Source organism: Pistacia vera, unplaced genomic scaffold, assembly GCF_008641045.1.
Source record: "Pistacia vera cultivar Batoury unplaced genomic scaffold, PisVer_v2 Contig109, whole genome shotgun sequence".
Taxonomy (NCBI): domain Eukaryota; kingdom Viridiplantae; phylum Streptophyta; class Magnoliopsida; order Sapindales; family Anacardiaceae; genus Pistacia; species Pistacia vera.
Genome location: NW_022195126.1, coordinates 656055 through 681351, shown reverse-complemented (window position 1 = coordinate 681351; position 25297 = coordinate 656055). Strand labels below are relative to the sequence as shown.

General features: G+C 35.2%; 2 protein-coding genes across 2 annotated transcripts in view; one reads left to right on the top strand and one right to left on the bottom strand.

The window, feature by feature from the left end:
* LOC116135676 (spermidine synthase 1-like) overlaps positions 1-25297 on the top strand; it is a 43191-nt gene that overhangs the window by 2483 nt on the left and 15411 nt on the right. The window lies entirely within an intron of this gene.
* On the bottom strand, positions 9455-12194 carry LOC116135724 (probable cyclic nucleotide-gated ion channel 16). The gene is made up of 6 exons (XM_031421439.1): positions 11772-12194; positions 11485-11697; positions 11091-11401; positions 10640-10751; positions 10319-10555; positions 9455-10225 (listed from the first exon to the last, which is right to left on the bottom strand). Exons 1-6 carry the CDS (start codon positions 12192-12194, stop codon positions 9455-9457), a joined length of 2067 nt encoding a protein of 688 aa, XP_031277299.1.

The window sequence follows — 25297 nt, the reverse complement described above, 5'->3', positions numbered from 1 at the left end:
ATTGGCTTCACATTCTGAAACTTTTTTCTTGCTATATATAATATATGATGACTACTATATATTCAGGTACATTCGCCGCATTTTGTCTACCTCATTGCAAAGAAGTCAGTGAACTCCAAATCATCTGAAATGCAGCAGTCTGAGGGGAGTTGTCACCATTACAACCTGGAACATAAAAGGATCGATAAAATTGATTTTCAGCATAAGTAATCAGAATCAATGTTGTGATAGAAACTCAATATTTTATACTCATTCATGTTTCTTTTTTCAATAATTTATGTCAATTTTAATTCGTTGGTTTATAAATCAAATTAAACAATGTGTTACTTTAATTAGAGCTCAATATATTGATGGTCGATTCATTAAACTTGTGAATTATGGTTCTCTTCAAATTTAGGGAGAACAACATTTTCCCCACCCAAAGTTTGGCGAAACGACACTTTCTCACCCTTAAGTTTCAAAATGACACTTTCCTACCCTTTGTCAAGTTTTGTATATTTTCTGTTAATATTTAACTGAAAAAAACGAAATACCCTTAAATAGTTTCTTTCTTATTAGTTTATTATAAATTAAAATTTAGTTAAATCAAGTCTTTACTCGATTATTTATTAGTTCAGGTATGAAGATTTTTTTTTTCCTTTGTTTATTTATTATTAGAATATTGATTTTTTATGTTATTGGTAAAATGAAAACATTATATTATGAAAAACATTATAAATTTAATAGATTATTGAATAATAGTGATGAGATATAGATGACATTATAAATAAATGAATATTAGTGTCTTTAACTTTAAACAATTCCATAGCATTACTCCTAACTTTTTAGGTGGGCTAACTATTTTTTCTTTTTGATTTTTTGGCTAATTAAAATAATAAAAATTTTAATAAGCAAATTTTAAGTATATTTTTGTCTTATCAGTAAATATTAACGAAAAACATAATAAACCTAACAAATGATGGAAAATTGTTATTTTGAAACTTAAAGGATGAAAAAGTGTCGTTTCGCCAACCTTATGTGGGAACATGTTCGTTCTCCTCAATTTAATCTTCCTAATTTTTACTGTTTGTATCGTGTCAATTTTTTATTAAGTAGTACCAATTACATACTCAAATTCCAAATAATTAATCATGATTCATAATTACTTAAATTTAATTAAAGAACGAGAAAACATGTATCCAAATAATCATGATTCATAATTAGCTTAATAGTTAATATGATTTATTTATTTAATTAAAAACGATAAAACATTTATTAAGCTCACAAACCAATTGGGTTACGCAGTGGATAAGTAAGTGGCTGTGGTAGGTGACATTGCCGCCTTCACAATATTCGTCAATTTCTAATCATGAGCAATTTGATTAATTAATTAATTAAAATTAAGTAAATTTCAAGTGTATTTATATATTTAACCATACAAAGTATTCTCTGCACAATTGATGAGTTATAATTAGCGAGTGATGTTTTTATGCAGGGTTAACGTGTTGGACGTTTACATCAAAACTTTGGATTAACCTTCAATTATATATATTAATTATTGGATAGAATTATAATTACAAGTCATATCAATGCAAATCACACGTATGTACAGAAACTATAATGCAAAACTTGATTAATATATGTATAAACTATTTCTTTGGTTTAAACTTGATTAATGTTTGTGTCAAGATTTAAATTGATCATGGTTTTAGATACTGATAAGTGTAGAGTATTCTTTTTTCTTTTTTTTTTTCTAATGACTCAAAGTGTCCGAGCCAACTTGCGTAAACCTCAACTAATCCCTCGAGACCTTAGAATTACTAACTGTGTATGAGCTCTAATGACTACCCCTATTAGCAACCGTGGGGATTCGAACTCGAAAGATCATGTTAGATCCTCCTCTTGCTCCTTTATCCTCAAGGGGACTCAAACTTAAAAGATCATGTTAAATTCTCTTTTTGTTTTTTTACAATGTAGAACTTCTTTTTGTTTTTCTTTCCTCACTAAAATGCATTTAAATTTCAAGATCCAATTTTATAATAAACGTCATAAATACAGGAATAATAAAAAATATTCAGCACAAGGAATGAAGTGATGAACAGCAAAAACTCTTAAGCTGTTTATACCGACCACCTCATATATGGATTACACACTATTGTTTTCAAAACCAAACCGAACCTTGACTCGGTCAGGAGTTCGGTTTCCAATTTGACCGGTTCAACCGATCAGTTGGACCGCTGATATCATTAAAAACAAAAATTAGTGAATACGTAAAAACTTCAATCTTTTTCATCTTCTCCTCCTCACTCCTTTTCTTCACCATTCCTCTCTCTTTAATTAAGTTCCTTTCATTACATATTCCCAAATCCCAAGTCCCGACACTTTTCAATTTCAAATCTCCATTCTCCAGCCGCCTCTTTCATCAGCAAAAAGCCTCTTCTTCTTCTCTCTCCTTTTCTCCGCCACTCCTTTTTCTTCTCTCTCATTAATTAATTTCTTTCTTTTCATATCCCAACACATTTCAATTTCAAATATCCAAGCTTTCCCTTTTATCAATTAGTAAAACTAAAAAAAGCAACAATTGTCAATTAATTTTCACGAGGAAGATTGAAGAACAGAGAGGGAAATAAGGAAGAAATAAAAATAGAATCCACGGAAGAAGAAAGCGAGGGAAGGCGCATGGATAAAAAGGTAAGGGGAAAGTTCAGGTTCATTTTACAGATTTGATGGCTTCTCTTTTATCAATCAATAAAAACAAAAAAACAGCAATTAGTTTTCACGGGGAAAACTGAAAGCAACGAATGGAAAGGAAAGTGAGGGAGAAATGAAAATAGAATCCATGGGAGAAAGGAGTTAAGGGAGGCGTGTGGATAAAAAGGTGAGGGGAAAGTTGGGACCATTTTACAGATTTAGCAAAAATTTTCACGGGAAGACTTAAATGGAGAAGTTCTAAGAATTGAGGAGAGTTAGGAGTGAAGATGAAGATGAAGGTGGGTTTTTTCTTTGTGACCGGAGCCAAAGGTTATAAACGGTTCTGATTATGTCTTAGGCCGGATAAAGGACCGGTCGATGGTCCAACCAGTCCAACCGGCCGGTCCAGTTTTTAAAACCCTGTTACACACTTGAACCAAACATCTAAACAAAATCCCAACATTAAAATTTCAGCTTAACAACCAAAACTTCGCACTTCATCACAAATCAAATCGACGTTCTGACTTGATAAAAATGTGCGAGAGAAAGAATGCTCCGTCCTGTCCTAAAGGGTAACCACGATGCCTAATTGAGATCGATGGTCAAGCAATCGTTGCGGATAATGGGGTAAAAGATACGAGGGTCTAAATACAACGCTACAGGCAGATCACCAGAAAAAAATGGTTCCTTTTGTGATAAGTCGCTTTGGTGTGGTCGTTTCGGTCCACCAGACGCGTTGGCTCGGCGAGGGAGAAGGTTTGTGCAAATTGTACAGCTTATGTTATTATCATCTTTGCTCACCGTCATTATTTATGTGGAAATCACCGAAGAGAGCTCTTCTGATTAAACGATCAAACCAGAGAGAAATTGTACAAGACACTTTCTACTCACACTTGCTTCTGGACCACATGCATTTGTTGTGTTTCAATTTGCATTGCAGATTTCTGGAGAATCGATGATTACCACGAGGATCTGCCTCGATTATCTTAAAACTATAAAAACCGCGCGGCATTTAAAGATATGAAGTAGTAATTTCATTCATTTACAAGATAATTCCTTCACCTCCCTCAACTTTTCCTAATTTTAAGACCCCCTTACTTTGAAAATAATTTCTACCTCCCTTGAGATCTCCTGACCTTACACAACCAAAACCTAAGGCTAGGGGAGAATCACAAATATCCCCTTTGTTGTGCATACCTCTAGACGACCAGATTTGGGTCCCTTTCCCACACCAACCAGGATCTACAGTTGAGCCTGCCCCACGTGTCGCTCCCACATCAGATGACTTCCCTAATAAGTATATCAATTATTAAGCTAGGTGTTCAGACTTAAGCATGGGAGGGATTGACTCAGATCCGATTACAAGGGATATAGCTTGTAATCTATCCCGTAACAACACTCCTACCATTATCACGGGTGTATAAAGGGAGACTCCATCTCCATTTGAAGGAGGATGACTCCACTATAAACAAGAAACTCACTTAGAGAGAGTTTAACCTGCCTTTACTTGTTTCCCTGTAACATTCTATTGTAAAGCAAATACAAAGCAATAACATAACAAAACTAGGCTTGATTCATACTTGCCGAACCACTTTAAAACCTCTTTTGTCATCCTTTGGATTTTTTAATCCATTCCAATGGTTATCTTAATCACGCACCACATCTTGCTCAGTCCCTCGAAGGTCGATTGGACACCTCTGGTTGTTGCGTTTTTGCATACAAACACCCCTAATACATACTTCTTATAAAACTGGAGGCAGGAGGGCTTATTCCCATTGCTATATAACATTAGGCTTATAAGTTCGCATGAGTCTCATCAGATGTTGTCTATTGCTAATGTGATAACCCATGGATTAAGTTTCTAGCATAAAGGAAATGTGAAATAGAATAAAGATGACAAAGGTTTCGATTATTTCATATTAAATGGTCAAAGTAAATTAAGGTATTTATAAAGATGAAAATGAAAAGACTTATATAATAAAGACATATGAAACCATTTTTTTGTCCATCCTATTTCTAAACAACACATCTGCGCTGACTTTAACTTTAAAGAAAGTCAAGGACTTTTCCCCACCCAAGTTTTGCCTTAATGACATTTCCCACCTAAAAGTTTCAACTTCTCACCCAAAATTAATATTTAGACTACCCAACCGATTTCGACAGCGAAAATTCCTCAATTATCACCATTTGAACCTCCACTCTCTCTCTACAAATTTCTCTCACTCCGGCATCTGATTTCGCCGATTGTTGACCATTGCAAACTAGGATTTCCTTTCTTAGCTAATTTCCATTGATTCTAACGAGCGAATATTCAATCGGTCACCACCATTCGATCCACCAGCTTCACTATATGAAAACCATCTTACCCTACTCTTGACTCCCCGAACGCCAATTGAGAAAGTGAAATGTGTTTTGGATATTAACATATAAACATTGGGTGGAAAAGTGGTATTTCGAAACTTTTTGGATAGAAAATGTCATTAAGGCAAACCTTGGGTGGGAAAAAGCTGTTTACTCTTTAAAAAACAAAACCATTTCTAATTTCTCTTTTACACTTCATAACTCATTTGACACAAGTGCTTCCAAGTAAAAGAACCCCGCGTACTTCGATGAATTCTTTGTTAAATCAGTTTATATATATATATATATATATATATAATAAATAATATAGTACTAAATATTTCATTAAGGGAAAAAACTTTGATTTCTTCTCATTTAAGGATTTTTTCTGTCTTCTTCATTTACATAGTATTTTTTTTATAATGACTTCTATTATTGTTACTTATAAGAGATCCTATTGGAATTCTTATATATGTCATTGATCACAATTTATCAAGTGAAGACAAGAAAAATTGATGATGGGTTAATTAGAAAAGGCAGGAAAAGGAAAAGTGGAGATTTGGTGTATTAATTACAGATTCTCAGACCAACCAATTTATTTCTACTCTCATATATATTAATATCTCTACATATAGTGCTCATTTACATATATAATATCTCTACTATAGTGCTCATTTACAAGTTGCTGATACTTAACTATAAATGGAACACCAATTAATATCTATATATATATTTCTTCTGGTTAAATTTGTTTTACTTAAACGTTTTTGTTATTTAACCTGCCAAAACATATCACGGAGAGAAGCTGGAGAAAGATACTCATGGAAGAAGCAAGAGCATAGTTTCGGCTTGTAATGGTGAGTCTGCAGTTGCTGTATTTCAGCGATTCATGCTGAAGAGAAGAAGAAACGAAAGTACTCAGGAGCTTCATCATCCCACCATTCCTGGTGGTTTGCGGAGCATTGCCCCGTATGCCAGGTCAGTGAGACAACACTAACTATTTTTCTTACTTCATCACCATCTTTGTCATCCATTTTTCGTTTTGGCAATTTACTGTATAAATCATAATTCTTTTCTTTACATATTATAATATATATATCCATGGACATGCAAACTAAATTACATGTAGGTATATACTTTAGCCACACTTCACTCTCTCGCAACAGAAGAAAATTGATTACTGATTCTCATATTTTTTGAGCCATATATGTCAAATTTTGGATGAAATTGTAAATCTATGGGATGTTCTTCGAAACTTATCGTTCAAGAGGATGATGTGTTTGATATTTGCTGCAGTTAATCTATTTGAAGGTTTTCTGTGCACATTTCATTGTAAAATTAAGTTATTTTGTGTGAACCCCTTCTTTCCGAAAATTAATTAACTGTAAAATGAACCTATTCTGATTGTTTTTTTTCTATTCTTTGACTTACTTTATGTATCCTGACAACCAAATTTTTCATAACTGCATTGATCCTTTTTTTTTTTTTTTTTTTTCTCCTTTTCTTTGATAAATAACCACAAAATATGGACTTAAAGCTGGCAAATTTCAGGCTAAGCAAGGAGACCTATCATATATATGCAACTCGAAATTGCTCAAAATTTCTAAGTGATGATTTTGCCTTGTGATAGTATGATTGTTGGTATACTGAAGTTAATCAAATTGTTTGATGTATCTTGCAGGCCAAGCCACTTCTTAAGGAGAAAATTATATTTCAAGGAAGCTCTGAATTCCAAGTATGATGTTGTGTTTGAGGTACGGATATATATAAAGAAATTTGATTTGGCATACTATTTTTCTAGCTTGCTATTATTAATTTGTGTATGTTCATTAATTTCAATATATTATGTATTGTCCCCTCGTTATTATATGCAGTCATCATCATACGGCAAGGTTTTTGTTCTGGATGGAGCTCTCCAACTCACAGAAAGGATGAGTTTTCATACCAAGAAATGATTACTCACCTTCCTCTCTGCTCTATTCCCACACCCAAAAAGGTTTCTCTTTTATCATAATTTACAATCATTCTAAAGATCTCCCCAATCCATGTCTATATAAATACAGTCTATTGTTTAATTATTAGACAACATTTTCTATCTTCCAATCAGTGGCCTGTCGTTGAATTTTTTCTTTCTTTTCTTCTTTTTTTTTTTTTTTTTTATTGAAATTTTAGGTGTTGCTTATTGGGAGGAGATGGTGGTATCCTACGTGAAATCTCTCGACATTCTTCCGTTGAGCAGATTGATATATGCGAGATTGACACGATGCTGGTGAACGTGGTAATATTTTAATCTTTCAGTGTTAAAAAAAGTGGGAGACAGAGTCGTAGTTTTTAATTTCAGGTGAACACGAATCATAGGACATGGATTATTCAACACCATGCTACAGCAGAATCAACATTAACTTTTGGTTTATTAAAATAACACGTTGTTACTCTACAATTCAGATTTTTATATAGATGATGTGGTCATGGATTTTGTCCCAGCTGAGTAAGTTTAATTCGTCGTCTTGTATGATTATTAAAGGCACGATCCTGCGAAAGTTGTCTCTTTGTTACTCAAATTCTGACGGTGAAATTTCATATAATATAATATTGTTTCGGTGTATAAGGAATTCTTCCCTGAATTGCTGTTGGATACGAGGATTCTCGAGTAAAACTTCATGTCAGAACGGTATATCAATTTGATTGTTCTGTTTCTTCTTGTTATAGCTAGCTTTTGCTCTATATTTACCCTGAAAGTTTACCTAGTGTTGCAAAAATGTCAGGAACTAAATTTTTGAAGTCTGTTCAAAGTGGTACCTATGATGCTATAATAGGGATGCATTTGACCCAATAAGTAACCTAATTTCTTCCTTTTATATTCATCTTCAGTTATTAATTAATTTATTAATTCGAATGTTCTCATTATACACTAATTTGATGCAGGACCTGAAGATGAGCTTTTCAAAGTTCATTCTTTGAGTTGGTGGCAAAACTCTCCGCCCTGGTGGAGTGATGTGTATCCAGGCTGAAAGTCTATGGTATCCGGCACTCAGCATTGAAGATCTCCGTCAGCAAATTGTCTCCGATATTCAAAGGCTCTTCCAGCTATGCATGGACGATAGTTCCTACTTATCCAAGGCATGCATGCTGCATCCTCACTCCTTTTTTCCTAATTTTCTCTGTCATTTAGTCCATTCATCTTTTAGGATTTACTACTTTTTGTATAGTATTCAATATAGAGTAACATGGTTTAAATTCATCAGTGGAGTAATAGTTTTCATGCTTTGCTCTACTGAGGGTCCCTCCGTGGACTTCAAACGTCCGTCACCCCATCGATCCAGAACAAACTTTCGGTGTGCAAAAGAGCCACTGAAATTTACGACTCAGAGGTAATGAATCTCGTCCTCAAAGCACCATTAATGGCTTCACATTCTGAAACTTTTTTCTTGCTATATATATAATATGATGATACTATATATTCAGGTACATTCTGCCGCATTTTGTCTACCCATTTGCAAAGAAGTCAGTGAACTCCAAAGTCATCTGAAATAGCACAGTCTGAGGGGAGTTGTCACCATTACACACTGGAACAATAGGAGTCGATAAATTGATTTTCAGCATAAGTAATCAGAATCAATGTTGTGATAGAAACTCAATAATTTTACTCATTCAGTTTCTTTTTCAATAATTTGTCAATTTAATTCGTTGGTTTATAAATCAATATTAAACATGTGTTACTTTAATTAGAGCTCAATATATTGATGGTCGATTCATTAAACTTGTGAATTATGTTTCTCTTCAAATTTAGGGAGAACAACATTTTCCCACCCAAAGTTTGGCGAAACGACACTTTCTCACCCGTTAAGTTTCAAAATGACACTTTCCTACCCTTTGTCAAGTTTGTTAGTATTTTCTGTTAATATTTACTAAAAAACGAAAATCCCTAAATAGTTTCTTTCTTATTATTAGTTATTATAATTAAAATTTAGTTAAATCAAGTCTTTACTCGATTTATTTTTAGTATCAGATGAAGATTTTTTTTTCCTTTGTTTATTTATAATTAAGATATTGATTTTTTATGTTAATTGGTAAAAATGAAAACATTATATTATGAAAAACATTATAAATTTAATAGATTTGATAATATGTGATGAGATATGTGACATTATAAATAAATGAATATTAAGTCATTAACTTTAAACAATTCCAAGCATTACTCCTAACTTTTTAGGTGGGCTAACTATTTTTCTTTTTTTGATTTTTTGGCTAATTAAAAAAATAAAATTTTTTATAAAGTCAATATTTAAGTATATTTTTGTCTTATTCAGTAAAATATTAACGAAAAACATAATAAACCTAACTGATGAAATTGTTTTTGAAACTTAAAGGATGAAAAGTGTCGTTTCGCCAAACCTTATGTGGGAACATTTCGTTCTCCCTCAATTTAATCTTTCCTACAATCTTACTGGTCTTTAGAGAAATCAGGATCCTGAGGCTTAAACATTTTGGGCATTTTTAAGGTAGATCCATCAGGGTCATAATCTGACAACCTACTGCTAAGCCTTCTTGTGCTACTTAATCTAGAAGAAAATACTCTACCACTAAGTACTCTACCAGTAAGAGTGGCATTGACTGCACTACCCTCCACTGACGATGTCCTCTCGGCAGCAGAACCACTATCTTCATTACTTTCTTCAGGAGTTTCATCACTGTAATACTCCTCTTCAAATAAGCCCTCCTCCATAGCCAACTCCATCGCCTCCTTTCTTTTTAAATAGCGTCTCCATGCAATTTGTATAAAGTAAGCTCCCCAAGCCCTCCACTGGTGAGAGTAGTATCTGAAAGCATGCTGGAGTTTCTTGCTATTAAGGCGCTTAAATTGGCCTGCAACAAACTTAAGGTCTTCAGCTCGAAGTGCGAAGGCCTCAACTTCAGTAATGGACCTGACTGTTCTAGTTGATAATGGAAGATTGAGTGTAGAGTTTGGCATCAAGGCCCATGTCAATAATTCTTCACCACAGAAGTCACCAATTCTGAGAACAATAGAATTGTAGAATCCTACCCTTCCTCCATTGGTTGTGGAGCTCTCTACTTGACCTCTAATGATGAAGAGCATCTCGCTCACCGGATCGCCTTCTCGAATAAGGAAGGTGTCTCTGGTATTCAAGGATGAGTAGAGACGTTCACATATGGCATCTAAGAGCTGCGGATCCATTTGTGCAAAAAATGGAACCTGAATAAAACCATTGGTTGGATATATGAATTAAATAACCTCCGGAAGAGTTCCCTTTTCAGCTACTTAATGGCACAAGGCAATAGGACTTACACGTTGAACAAAAGCTAGACAGAGATGCCTCTGAATTTGACGCCTAAGATCCAAAGGTAAAGAGCCCAAAATGGATTCTTCATCAGCTCCTCTTGTGGCTAGCCATTTGTATTGCACAAACCGGCGTACCCGTTCTTGCAGCTCTTGGGGCAATTGCCGGTGCCTCATCCACTCTTCTGTATCTTTTCTTCTAACCCTCCACTCCTCTAGTCTAGCGTTTGTGGATTGCAAATACGTCTTTAAGAAGAAAAAAAATTATCAAATCAGACTAATTAAACACTCTGAGCATCTTATCTAGATACTCTAGTGATTTTTCCATACCTGCATTTTGCCTATGAGATGTGAGAACAGAATTAGACCACCAATGCAGACAACAATGCTGAATATTGTTTCACCAACATAAGTACTCGTCTCAAGATTCTGCCCATAGCAACTACACATCACAGAAATGGTTGAAATTGTATTACAGTCAAAACATCAAATTTAATATTTCTATACCATTTTCTATTAATTAGTATAAGAAGCAAGATAACAGGGACTCCTGCTCTTCATAATCTTTTTAGAAATAAAATCTAAGGTGATTCCTGGTTTTTCTTGTTATAGCTTTAATAACAAACCAGGATTTCGATGATTTAAAACGAAGGATGTAATTTATTTGAGAATGGAAGAGCTGAATATCTCTATGGATAAACATAAATTAGAATGTTGAATTGAGAAAGAAAGTTAACAACAGAAAAGTTTTCCATGAGATTTTCCCTGTAACTGACCATACCTTAGCGTTTTTAAACCCCACCAGAGGCAATAGAAATATTTTTTAAAGAAAGTTGATTCAGCAACATCATTAGTAAAAGCATCAGCGTATATTCCGAACTGAAACTTATCATCATCTTTAGCATCACAATTGCGGAGCACCATGGTGGCCTTAAACCAAGCTTCGCGTTTATGTTTGTCCTTAGTTTCACAGTCAAGAAAAGAAGCAATACAAGGCTGAGCGTTGGTGATATTACTCTCCTTTTGACATTCGATAGACCAGCACTCATACTGCCGCTGCATAGAAAACAAATACCATACAGCTCCAAGAAGCTGCACCGAAAATTTTAAATCAAATAACAGAGACAAATGATGATAAACGGGATATATAAGAAATTGAATATATAAATGCTCACATGGCTCATAAGCATGTACATGAGGAGATTGTAAACAGAGCCTGACCACGGACTTTTGGCCACAATTCCAGCCGTTTTAATAATCCGTCTGTTAAGAGGGAATATAATTGAAATTCGGGGAACATATTGAATCAGAACAATGAGAGAAAGAGTGTGGTTGGCATATTCAGCTGTTGTATATTTGAGTACTGGAATTACGAACCAGATGACAAGCTGCATTTCAAAGCAACGCCAAGTAAATAATATTTATAATTAACAAATCTTAAAATTCCATTCTATGATATAACCTGTGGGAGAGGAAGTGCAGCTGCTAAATCCATAGCAAATTCAGACTTCAAGTAGCGGCTGGCAATCTTTTTTGGATCCTTGACGAGCTCTCCCCTGCCAAAAACCCTGGAACTGGGTGCCACAAATGCTGTTCTGAACTTGATAAAAATGTGCGAGAGAAAGAATGCGTCCGTCACTGTCCTAAAGAAGGTAACCACGATGCCTAAATTGAGATCGATGGTCAAGCAATCGTTGCGGATAATGGGGTAGAAAAGATACAGAGGGTCTAAATACAACGCTACAAGGCAAATCACCAGAAAAAAATGGTTCCATTTTGTGATAAAGTCGCTTTGTGGGTCGTGGACTCGGTTCCACCAGGACGCGTTGGCTCGGCGGAGGGAGAAGGTCTTGTGCAAATTGTACAAGCTTATGTTATTATTCATCTTGCTTCACCGTCATTATTTATGTGGAAATCACCGAAGAGGAAAGCTCTTCTGATTAAACGATCAAACCAGAGAGAAATTGTACAAGAACATTAATCTACTGCACACATGGCTTCTGGATCCATCATGCATGTTGTTGGTTTCAATTTGCATTGCGAGATTTCTGGAGAATCGATGATTACCACGAGGATTTCGCCTCGAATTATAACTTAAAACTATAAAGAACGCGCGGCAATTTAAAGATAACTGAAGTAGTAATTTCATTCATTTTACAAGATAATTCCTTCACCTCCCTCAACTTTTTCCTAATTTTAAGACCCCCTTTACTTTTGAAAATTAATTTCTACCTCCCTTGAGATCTCCTGACCTTAACAAACCAAAACCTAAGGCTAAGGAGAAATCAACAAAATTACCCCTTGTTGTGCATGACCTCTTAGACGACCAGATTTGGGTCACCTTTCCTCACACCAAACCAGGATCTAACAGTTGAGCCTGCCCCACGTGTCGCTCCCACATCAGATGACTTCCCTAATAAGTATATCAATATTAAGCATAGGTGTTCAGACTTAAGCATGGGAGGGATTGACTCAGATCCGGATTACAAGGGATTATGCTTGTAATCTATCCCGTAACAACAACTCCTAGCCATTATCAGACGGTGTATAAAAGGGAGACTCCATCTCCATTTTGAAGGAGGATGATCCACATATAGAACAAGAAACTCACTTAGAGAGAGTTTAACCTTGCCTTTACGTGTTTCCCTTGTAATCATTCTATGTGTAAAGCAAATACAAAGCAATAACATAACAGTAAACGTAGGCTTGATTCATACTTGCCGAACCACTTTAAAAACCTCTTTTGTCATCCTGTTATGGATTTTTTAATCCATTCCAAGTTGGTTATTCTTAATCACGCACACATCTTGCTCAGTCCCATCGAAGGTCGATTGGACACCTCTGGTTGTTGCGTTTTTGCATAACAACACCCCTAATACAATACTTCTTATAAAACTGGAGGCAGGAGAGGCTTATTCCCATTGCTATATAACATTAGGCTTATAAAGTTCGCATGATGTCTCATCAGATGTTGTCTAGTAATTGCTAATGTGAATAACCCATGGATTAAGTTTCTAGCAATAAAAGGAAATGTGAAAATAAGAATTAAGATGACAAAGGTTTCGATTATTTTCAATATTAAATGGTCAAAGTAAATTAAAGGTATTTATAAAAGATGAAAATGAAAAAGACTTATATAAATAAAGACATATGAAACCATTTGTTTGTCCATCCTATTTCTAAACAAACACATCTGCGCTGACTTTAACTTTATAAAAAGTGATGGACTTTTTCCCACCCAAGGTTTGCCTTAATGACATTTCCCACCTAAAAAGTTTCAACTTTGTCACCCAAAATTAATATTTAGTACTACCCAAAGCCGATTTCGACAGCAAAAATTCTTTCAGTTATCACCATTAGAACCTCCACTCTCTTCTCCACAAAATTCCTCTCACTCCGGCATCTGATTTCTCGCCGATTGTTGACCATCGCAAAACTAGGATTTCCTGTTCTTAGCTAATTTTCAATTGATTCTAGCAGCGAATATTCAATCGATCACCACCATTCGATCCACCAGCCTTTACTATATGAAAAACCATCTTACCCTGGCTCCTGTAACTCACCGAACGCCAATTGAGAAAGTGAAATGTATTTTGGATATTAATGGAATATAAACATAGGGTAAAAAAATGGTATTTTAAAACTTTTTGGATAGAAAAGTATCATTAAGGCAAACCTTGGGTGGAAAAAAGCCGTTTACTCTTTAAAAAAACAAAACACATTTCTAATTTCTCTTTTAGACTTCATAATCCCATTTGACACAAAGTAAGACTTCCAAGTAAAAGAACCCCGCGTACTTCGATGAATTCTGTTGTTAAATTCAAGTTTATATATATATTAGTACTAATAATATTTCAATTAAGGGAAAAAACTTTGATTTCTTTTTCATTTAAGGGATTTTTTCTGTCTTCTTCATTTATACATAGTATTTTTTTATAATGCATTCATTTATTTGTTACTTATAAGAGATCCTATTTGGAATTCTTATATATGTCATGTTTATCACAATTTATTACAAGTGAAGACAAGAAAAATTGATGATGGGTTAATTAGAAAAGGCAGGAAAAGGAAAAAGTGGGAGATTTGGTGTATTAATTACAGATTCTCAGCTGACCATAGCGTGTCGTATTTGCCCTTTTATCACATCATTGATATCCCTAGATAGAGATCAACATATTACAAGATTATGTCAAGTGTCCTGGAGGATGGTCTTATTTAATCTTCATGACCACAACATTTATATACTACCTCCAATCAGCTATACCATTAGTTTTTATTATGATGAATGCCTTTAATGAAACTGATGTCAAAATATACAAATGGTTTTTACCACTTGAACTTCAATATGGATTGCACTGGGCCAAAGACGCATCCTGTGCTATCAACATATCGTCCTATTTTATTCAAATGTGAATCAGCACGTTAGATATAATCACATAAAACATATGTTCAGAGGAAATATATAGATAATGAATAGTACCTAACATTTGAGAGACAGTAGGCTGAACGAAGTATCCTCTGGTTGCCAAACTCGTCACCTCCGCATTCAAGGTTGCATTGCTTTCAATGCCTGACCTTATGTACCTAAGGACCTTCTGGAACGCTCTGAGTCGATCTGAGAGTTTGATAGGGTTTATTAGAGGTAGTCACTTTGCAACTCAAGTACTTGATGTAATTTATAGTTACCTGAATTGGATGAAGAGGACATATATGTATAGTTTCAAAAACTTTCTCAAAGACTGCAGATCAGAATTAGAATGCAGTTGAGGGAGAGCATAATTTCCGTCTGACTGAAAGCAAAGGCATTTTAGTAGTCTTAGTGTATGCACTCTATTGTAACTATAGTCAATCTGGATAATATGATGGACCCTCGGTGCTGACTTTTGTTGGTAGCAGTACCCACAGTTAAGCTGAAACGAGCCCTAAGAAACTTCTATGAGGCTATTTCAGAGTGTCTACCACACAGCATATGATATACTATAATTTATTGGAATAATCAAACATTTTACACTTATCATATTGCAAGAGAAGAAAAGAGAAAGGGGGAAGCAGAGGCTGAGTACCTAGGACCTTGTTCAATACCCTTCTTGAAGAGGATCACCACACAATCGTTAATGGCACGTGCCTTTGACTTCTCCACAAACTCATCATATACACGTTCATGTACAAAGTACGAGACCCAGCACAGCAACATTGTCCCTACAGGCAGCAAACTTTTATATTTTTAATGTGCTCAAATGCTGCAAATTAGCTCTACGCAGAAAATTTCACAAAAATAACCTGATTACAGAACAAAGCAAAGTGCGCTTGCTCCACAGCATGGTCAATGTCATCATCTCGCATATTATGAAAGGTGATTTCCCTCCAAGCTCTAAGGTCACTGACTTAAGATTGCTTTTTGCAGCCAATTGAAGAACAATCTGACCAGTTTTTGGTAGATCCTTTGAAAGCAAGCTACAATAGTAGTGGTCATGGTATTAATCACTGGATTCTAAAACCATGAGATAATGAAGCCACGCTCAGCTTATAATAACAACTGCCCAATGTAATGGCAAATGCTCAGATTGGGTTCCAAAGCCAGGTCGATTGTGTCCACATAATTGATTAGGTTATCAACTCACAAGCTATTAAATTCCCAACTTAACACCATTACGCATATAAAATGATGAGCAAGATGTTAAGCTCAAAATAACCTTATCCACATCCATTGGCTGGCAAGAGCCGCACCAGCGGTTGGACCATAGCCAGAAACTATATTCAGAACACCTGGGGAAGACCCCTGTGACGGATGCAGTTTTTGATTAGAAGCTCAAAAACCGTACTAAGTGACAACAGGAAAATAGAAAAAATCATGCAGAACAATAATAAGGTAGAGGAATTGCAATTCCAACTTATTAACGTTGTTTAGCATCTTCTTTCATGTTTCATTGGCAATGCATAACAACCATCCATAGTAGACCTTTTTTCTGATTGCTTACAATTGTTTGAGCATCCCTTGATATAGAGTGTATACACAGAAGGAGACCACTTCTTAATTATGATCACATAAACGCCTTGATAAAGATAATCTACTATAAATATTGTAAATGCTACAATCTAAGTGAAAAAACAACGCTTCGCACAATAAAGTGCAGGTCAGAGGTGTTTTGCTTCTCAGTTCTTTAGAACAATAGTATTACCAAACATCATAACTTCCAACTTTAAGCAACATGATAAGAGGAAAGTTCCTATGGAATAATTTGGAAACCAATTGGTTATCAATGTTTGAATAATTATACTTTCCTACCAGGACTGTCAGTCCATGGTTTTCAGCCGAACCAGACATGGTGGAGAAAATCAGTTTGAACCCCCTTACTTACAGAGATTAGATAAGAGTAATACGCAAATAGCCATTCTTGTAAACCCCCAGATAATGATAATATGCACCACATTTAATTCTGATTCAATTGTCATCAGGGCTTCCACAGTTCCATGTTTCTAGAGCTGCAGCTCATGCACTGTGTTTTCTCGACCAAATAGCAAGAGCGCAACAATTCCGCACACTTTCCTGAATAAAAAGGTCATAGATAAATTAACGAAATCAAAGTCACTCAATTCATCAAAGCCACCCAAAATTTAAGAAAATTTATTCTAGCAGTCATCTTGGGCCAGGTCCCCTCATCCAAATGCTTGCGAGCCAGCCCAACGGCACGGTTGTATCCTTCCGCATCAGCTTCAGCAATTGTCTCACTTCCCATTACGAGATCGTGGTTGTGAATGTTTTTTCCTGCAGGCAAAAAATTTGCGCTTTATACCTTCCATCGGCCAGATATTTGACCCAACCCTTTCTCATCGAAAATATTCATTCAAAGTGTAATGCGAAAATAGAAAATAAAGCATTACCTGATGCTGCTCAACCCAAAATTGCCCATGTTGATTAGATTCTGAGTGTATTTTATTTGAACAGGGTTGAGTGATTGGCTCCTCAATACAGCAGCAGTGCTAAACCTGCTGATGCCTCTTCCCCTGCAAGAGTTTTTTTCCTGAAGAATTAAATATGTAAACAAAGTGAGTTCTAATATAAAATTCAAAAGAAAACTCCATTAGTTTTCTTTGAAGAAATACACTGTAAATAGAGGAAGAATGGAGTAAAAATCTCTAATTTTATGTTTCAGGTCTTGATTTTACCATTTCTATTGAATATGAATAACCTAATCAGTCGAAGATATCGCCAAACAGTTCTACCAGTCCGTGAACTTCTTCCAGATTTCAAATAATAATTTCTTTCATAAAGTCCACCGAAATTAAGAATTAAAAAACTAGTAATTAAGCAACCAGACAATCCAAAGCAATAATACCATGATATATTTTCCTTTCTTTTGTTTAGTTAACCAACGAGGGTATATCAGATTTTCTTGCATGTATAAATTAAGGCGACACAGCTAAACTCCCAATGGAAACCATGAAGTGACAAACAGAAGGCTGTCACCAATTAAAAGAAGACAGAAAGCAAAGCAAGGTATCACCTAGGAGTGGCAGCGAAGGAAAGAAGCAAGAGTGTACGAGAGAGCAAGGAAAGATTCTGCGAGCTGCCATGGCTGAACCCTGAAACTGGAGCCCTAACTCTTCTTCACTCTGTTTTATGCTAAAGCTTGCTAAAAAGATAAAACAAAACACGGTCTATCTCTTCAGCTCTCAAACTCTTACCATGACCTTTGAGTGCGTCACTTTTATACACACCCACTCTTCTGTATCCAAAATGTTAGCCTATATTTATTTATTATTCAAATATCTAAAAATATGTGTGCGTTTGGTTTAATCTTTTTATCCCTATTCTGGATCCTATTTTTCAAATCGCGTTGGTACAATAATTCTCAAATTTACCCTATTTTTTAATTACATTTAACCCCATAAGGTTATTAATTCACTAATAACCCCCTAAAAAAAAGTTTAAAATTAACAAAAACCCCCCATCAACCCAACTTGTCAGATTCCGGCAACCCCGTCGGTGTAGCCAGAATCTGTACACCGGCCAAACTTCCGACCAAAATGGCGTAGTTATCGCTGTTGGCCTTTTCCGACCGATCCACAACGATCTGGCCGGAAAAGGCCAGATCTGGCCGTCACAGCGACGGCCAAAGAAATGGCCGTCTTTTGACGGTCAACGACGCCAATCTTGGATCGTCGATCGAAAACGACTGGCCACATCTTTGGCCGTCGCTGACGCCAAAGATGGCCGTCGTTTGTGGCTTTTTCCGTCCGTCGACGGCCACAAAAACCCATAGATCTGCACTTTTCCGGCCAGATCATCCACAGTGGATTCCTACGCCGAAAAGGCCTAACGATGTATTCCGGCACAGATCCGACAATCTGTGCCGTAACAAATTTCCGTCAGATTCCGGTGGTGGCCGGAATCTGACACTGCAAGGTGGGGTGTTTTTGTCATTTTACCTGTTATGGGTCTTTAGTTATTAGTAAACCTAAGGGCTTTTTTATAATTTTTAAATTTACCTCGTAATACTCCCATATCCAATAACCCATACTACCCTTAAAACCTATCCAAATACTAAACCAACGCAACCGAATAATGTTTGGAGTCCCACTGACCTTAAAAAAGGAGAACAATTTCCCCCCAATTTTTGGCAAATGACATTTTCCCACCCCATCAAGTTTCAAAATAACACTTTCCCACCATTCGTTAAGTTCTGTTAATATTTTACTAAAAAAAGAAAACTCTTAAATATTTCACTTTATATATTTTTTTATTAGCCAAAAAGTCAATATTAAAAAGAAAAAAGAAAAAATAGTTAACCCTACCTAAAAAGTTAGTAATAATGTTTAAACTATTTAAGGTAAATAATCTAATATTATTTTAATGTCATCAATATCAATCACTCATTATTTATAATTTTTTTATCTTTTTACTAATTACATAAAAATCAATATTTCTAATTAATTAAATAATAAAGAAAAAAATATATTTTATACTTAGACGATAATAAAATAACGAATCAAGACTTTAAATTAACCTAAATTTTAATATAATAAATTATTAAAAAATAACTATTTAATATATTTTTATTTTTTTTAATTAATATTACAACAAATATTACAAAAATCTATAAATGTGTAAAATATCATTTTAAAACTTAACGGATAGAAATTGTCGCTTCTCGAACCTTGGTGTGGGAATATGTTCCTGTCGCTCTCCCTTTAAAAAAACAAGACAAGAAAAGTAGTTTCGTCGTGGCTGTGAAGCAAGACGACAATTTGGTAAGAAAAAGATGATCACCACAAGACACCAAACGATGTTGTTATTATCGATGGCCAGGCTGGTTTTTGGGAGCAACGTGCCCTCGGCCTTTTCTATTAACTCGTATTAACAGTAAATTATACTGTTTTAATCACTGTAAGAGATATGACAAATGAATGAAATAATTTGTTTCTTATCTATTTAGGTTATTGAAAAAATTTAATCAATTGAATTGTAAGTATAATATTACTTTTTTTACTAAGGATATTCAGATCAGTTTGTACGCATTTCGATTAAACCTTTGAAGTGATAAAGTTACAACCTAATAAACTTTTTAGTAATCACCTTTATTAACATCGAGGAGACTCGAACTCATAACATTTTAGTAACATCTAAGATCTATATGCCTTACTCAAAGTAGTTAAATTAATATATTTATTAGTGAGAGAAATTAATAATTTTATTTATTTGTATTTGGGTAAGGTAAGGTTCTTAATCATAATTTGTTTGGTAATGGCAGTTTAATTAGGAATGAGAAAAAGTTAGAAGCGCGATTAATAGTAACATCATACCACCCCATTAATAATTTGATTATGGGTAAAACAAATCATTAACACACCAAAGATATGAAAAAAACATATTGTGGCATCATTATTGTGTTGTGTTGCTTAAAACCAGGCAAAGAAATAAAAACCTATAATATAATTTTTATTTAAATAATCCCCGAGAAGAGAGAGACATGCCTTTGAGAAATATGAGGATAAAATCATTTTATTTTATTTTTAATTCCAAGTTGGACCGTTATGTCATAAGAGTTGAAAAGTAATAGAATTTTTGCTTTAAATACCTTAATTCTATTTTACACAATCGAGAAATGTTGTGATATTTTATTAATGTCCATATCGTGTCATCCTGTTCCTTGAATACCTAAACCAAATCTTAATGTCTTTGGTCTATGTCATTCACTTTCCTGTTTTTTTTCCTTTTGATTTAAAAAAAAAAAAATCCGGTGCACGTCCAAAAACAGCCTAAATGTTTAGTTTATCGACACTACGCTGTAGCTTGCTGCAACTTGCATATGTTAGCTTGCTGCAACTTGCATTGTTAGCTTGACGATCACAAAACAACCCCTCAAACCTTACTCCCGTTACACACCCCCATTCGCCGTAATCAAATGATTAGGGTTTACACTATACCCTTCTCAAGTCAAATTTCGATCAATCACTAACTACTAAAATCTAATATTTCACACTAAAAGCACTTATCATCTTCTCTCTTTAAAACCTTAATAGTTTTTGATGGTTTGACCCTGTTTTTAGCTTAAAATATAATTTTTTGATAATAAAATGATATTTTAAAAATTTTTAGGTGATATAAGCCTTTGTAGGGAATAACTCGCTTAACTCGGTGTAACGTGGCTGGATGCAAATCACTTAAGCCTGCATGTAGCACCGATATTTATTGGAAAAATCCATCAAAACTTTTAATGAAAAAATATTGACCCACTTTGAAATTTTTTTGACATGACATGACTTTAAACTGCCCACCACAAGTGACATCAGCTCAAGGACTTTTACAGATCTGTTCATGCCCTTTAAAATGATACAGACACAGAAACATAAATTCAAAGAACCTCGTCATGGATACGATTGTCAGGTCAACAATCTTACTGGTCTTTAGAGAAATCAGGATCCTGAGGCTTAAACATTTTGGGCATTTTTAAGTAGATCCATCAGGGTCTAATCTGAAAACCTATTGCTAGCCTTCTTGTGCTACTTAATCTAGAAGAAATACTCTACCACTAAGTACTCTACCAGTAAAGTGGCATTGACTGCACTACCCTCCACTGATGTCCTGCCTCGGCAGCAGAACCACTATCTTCATTACTTTCTTCAGGAGTTTCATCACTGTAATACTCTCTTCAAATAAGCCCTCCTCCATAGCCAACTCCCTCGCCTCCTTTCTTTTAAATAGCGTCTCCATGCAATTTGTATAAAGTAAGCTCCCCAAGCCCTCCACTGGTGAGAGTAGTATCTGAAAGCATGCGGAGTTTCTTGCTATTAAGGCCTTAAATTGGCCTGCACAAAACTTAAGGTCTTCAGCTCGAGTGCGAAGGCCTCAACTTCAGTAATGGACCTGACTGTTCTAGTTGATAATGGAAGATTGAGTGTAGAGTTTGGCATCAAGGCCCATGTCATTAATCTTCACCACAAAGTCACCAATTCTGAGAACAATAGAATTGTAGAATCCTACCCTTCCTCCATTGGTTGTGGAGCTCTCTACTTGACCTCTAATGATGAAAGCATCTCGCTCACCGGATCGCCTTCTCGAATAAGGAAGGTGTCTCTGGTATTCAAGGATGAGTAGAGACGTTCACATATGGCATCTAGGAGCTGCGGATCCTTTTGTGCAAAAAATGGAACCTGAATAAACCATTGGTTGGATATATGAATTAAAACCTCCGGAAGAGTTCCCTTTTCAGCTACTTAATGGCACAAGGCAATAGGACTTACACGTTGAACAAAAGCTAGACAGAGATGCCTCTGAATTGACGCCTAGATCCAAGGTAAGAGCCCAAATGGATTCTTCATCAGCCCTCTTGTGGCTAGCCATTGGTATTGCACAAACCGGCGTACCCGTTCTTGCAGCTCTTGGGGCAGTTGCCGTGTGCATCATCCACTCTTCTGTATCTTTTCTTCTAACCCTCCACTCCTCTAGTCTACGTTTTGGATTGCAATACGTCTTTAAGAAGAAAAAAATTATCAAATCAGACTAATTAACACTCGAGCATCTTTCTAGATACTCTAGCTGTTTTTCCATACCTGCATTTTGCCTATGAGATGTGAGAACAGAATTAACCACCAATGCAGAAACAATGCTGAATATTGTTTCACACCACATAAGTACTCGTCTCAAGATTCTGCCCATAGCAACTACACATCAAGAAATGGTTGAAATTGTTTACAGTCAAAACATCAAATTTAATATTTCTATACCATTTTCTATAATTAGTATAAAGAGCAAGATAACAGGGACTCCTGCTCTTCATAATCTTTTAGAATAAAATCTAGGTGATTCCTGGTTTTTCTTGTTATAGCTTTAATAACAAACCAGGATTTCGATGATTTAAAACGAAGGATGTATTTGAGAATGGAAGAGCTGAATACTCTAGGATAAACATAAATTAGAATGTTGAATTGAAAGAAAGTTACAAAGAAAAAGTTTTCCATGAGATTTTCCCTGTAACTGACCTAACCTAGCGTTTTTAAACCCCACCAGAGGCATAGAATATTTTTTAAGAAAGTTGATTCAGCAACATCATTAGTAAAAGCATCAGCGTATATTCCGAACTGAAACTTATCATCATCTTTAGCATCACAATGCGGAGCACCAGGTGGCCTTAACCAAGCTTCGCGTTTGTGTTTGTCCTTAGTTTCACATTCAGAAAAGAGCAATACAAGGCTGAGCGTTGGTGATATTACTCTCCTTTTGACTTCGATAGACCAGCACTCATACTGCCGCTGCATAGAAAACAAATACCATCAGCTCCAAGAAGCTGCACCGAAATTTTAAATCAAATACAGAGCCAAATTGATATAAACGAATATAAGAATTGAATATATAAAGCTCACATGGCTCATAAGCATGTACATGAGGAGATTGTAAACGAGCCTGACCACGGACTTTTGGCCACAATTCCGGCCGTTTTAATAATCCGTCTGTTGAGGGAATATAATTGAAATTCGGAACTATTGAATCAAAACAATGAGAGAAGAGTGTGTTGCATATCCAGCTGTTGATATTTGAGTACTGGAATACGAACAGATGACAAGCTGCATTTCAAAGCAACGCCAAGTAAATAATATTTATATAACAATCTTAAAATTCCATTCTGTGATATAACCTGTGGAGAGGAAGTGCACTCTAAATCCTAGCAATTCAGACTTCAAGTAGCGGCTGGCAATCTTTTTTGGATCCTTGACGACTCTCCCCTGCCAAAAACCCTGGAACTGGGTGCCACAAATGCTGTTCTGAACTTGATAAAAATGTGCGAAGAAAAGAGCGTTGATTACGTGTAATAAATACTTGGAAATTTCATTAATCTTTGGCCACAAATTAAATTAATAATTTTTCTCGTATGAAGTACGTGGACCAATGATTTCATGACTAATATCACGCGCTTACGGTTTTCTAATACGTTCATGACAAATTATAAGAAGCCATGAAAAGGCCCACGAGGGACTTTCCATGAAAGCAAGTCTCGAATTATTATCCATGAAATCCAGTTTTGGGGGTTGCCGACATGTTTAATACAGAGATTGATTTTGACAATTAGCGGCAACATGTTGCGAAATCGAATGATTAAAGGACTTGTTAAAAATATACTGTTCATTGTGTGTAAAAGTTAAGTTGATTTGGAACCAAATGGGAATGGACGTCACGTGCCCGTTAATAATTGATTCAAACATAAGCCGAGTGCATTTCTGTTTCAGACTCCATTTAAATTTTAAAGTACGTAACACTTGTCCTTCCCATTCCAAAAGGACTCCTAAAACCTTGGGCTCACTCGGATCATCCTGGGCCAGCCTCGGATTAGTTTAGGCCCGAGTTATTACAATCCGACTGGACCTAGACGGGGACTTTAGTCCGCATTTAATATATGAATTATAATTAGAATATTTTGTAAAATATCAAGGAGGCGTTTGGTTTCGGGCTTCTCCCTCTGTTATTAAATAATGTCATCTTATATTATTTAAATTATTATATTTGATTATTGAATAATCTTCCAAAATCAATTATAATTATTATTGATTATACAAGTGGTAATCTGAATATTGCTATTTTCTAAGGTATTTTAAGATTATTTGATAATCTTATTTTTGTTATAATTTTATCTTCTATTAATAACTTTTTATGATAATAATGCCCTTATCTTAAAATTAATTTATATGAATCTTTCATTACAATTTTACCCATAATTAATTAAGTTCTTGAACAATAATGCCCTTGTATTTAAAACAAATTATAGGCCATCCAAGACCATGGTCGACAACTAGCCATCACCGTCGACCATCGGCACCCACCGTCGGTTGATGTCGTTGAAACGGTGCATGATCAGTTAGATCTGACCGTTAACAATCATAGATCTGGTCTATTTTGGCCGTTTCTGACTAGATCTATAACCATTTGGTCGTTTCTGGCTAGATCATGCAAGGCCTACCAGATCCAACCAGCCGTGCGTCGTTTCGGTCACAGCAGCAGTGGCTTGGGGTAGGTGGGGATGATTTTGTTAGAAATTAAACTTTTATATAGCTAGGGTGTTTTAAGAAAATCTCAAATGTAGGGGGTTAAAAGAAATGATTCAAATAATAATAATAATTATTATATTATATTACTATTTAAAAAGGATGAAGATTTAGTAATCTATATAACATATCCACCAATTTATTTTTTCCAACCAAACATAATAATACATCATACCCATCAATTTATTCCAATCTAACCAACCACATTTCCCTAAACAGTGCTGGTAATCTTTAAAATAATTTATCTTTCCGTTAATATAACATTCCTAGTAATACAATATTTTCTGAACTAAATGCACTCTAAGTATTATTTTATATGATAAAACCCAGATCTCAATTAAGCTTTTTAGCATATTGTAGGGGTAGGGATGCCATTGCCACCCCTACTTTTAAGTTGTAATTTTCATCTCATTTTCGATAAATCAAGCACCCTAAAGGCAACTCTCACTT

Excerpts from the sequence above, each read along its gene's own strand:
- LOC116135724 (XM_031421439.1), bottom strand. The coding sequence starts at position 12,194 with ATGAATAATAACATAAGCTTGTACAATTTGCACAAGACCTTCTCCCTC. Across the intron at positions 11,698-11,771 it reads CTGCACTTCCTCTCCCACAG|CTTGTCATCTGGTTCGTAAT; the intron begins GTTATATCATAG and ends TTTGAAATGCAG. Across the intron at positions 11,402-11,484 it reads TGTACATGCTTATGAGCCAT|CTTCTTGGAGCTGTATGGTA; the intron begins GTGAGCATTTAT and ends TTTTCGGTGCAG.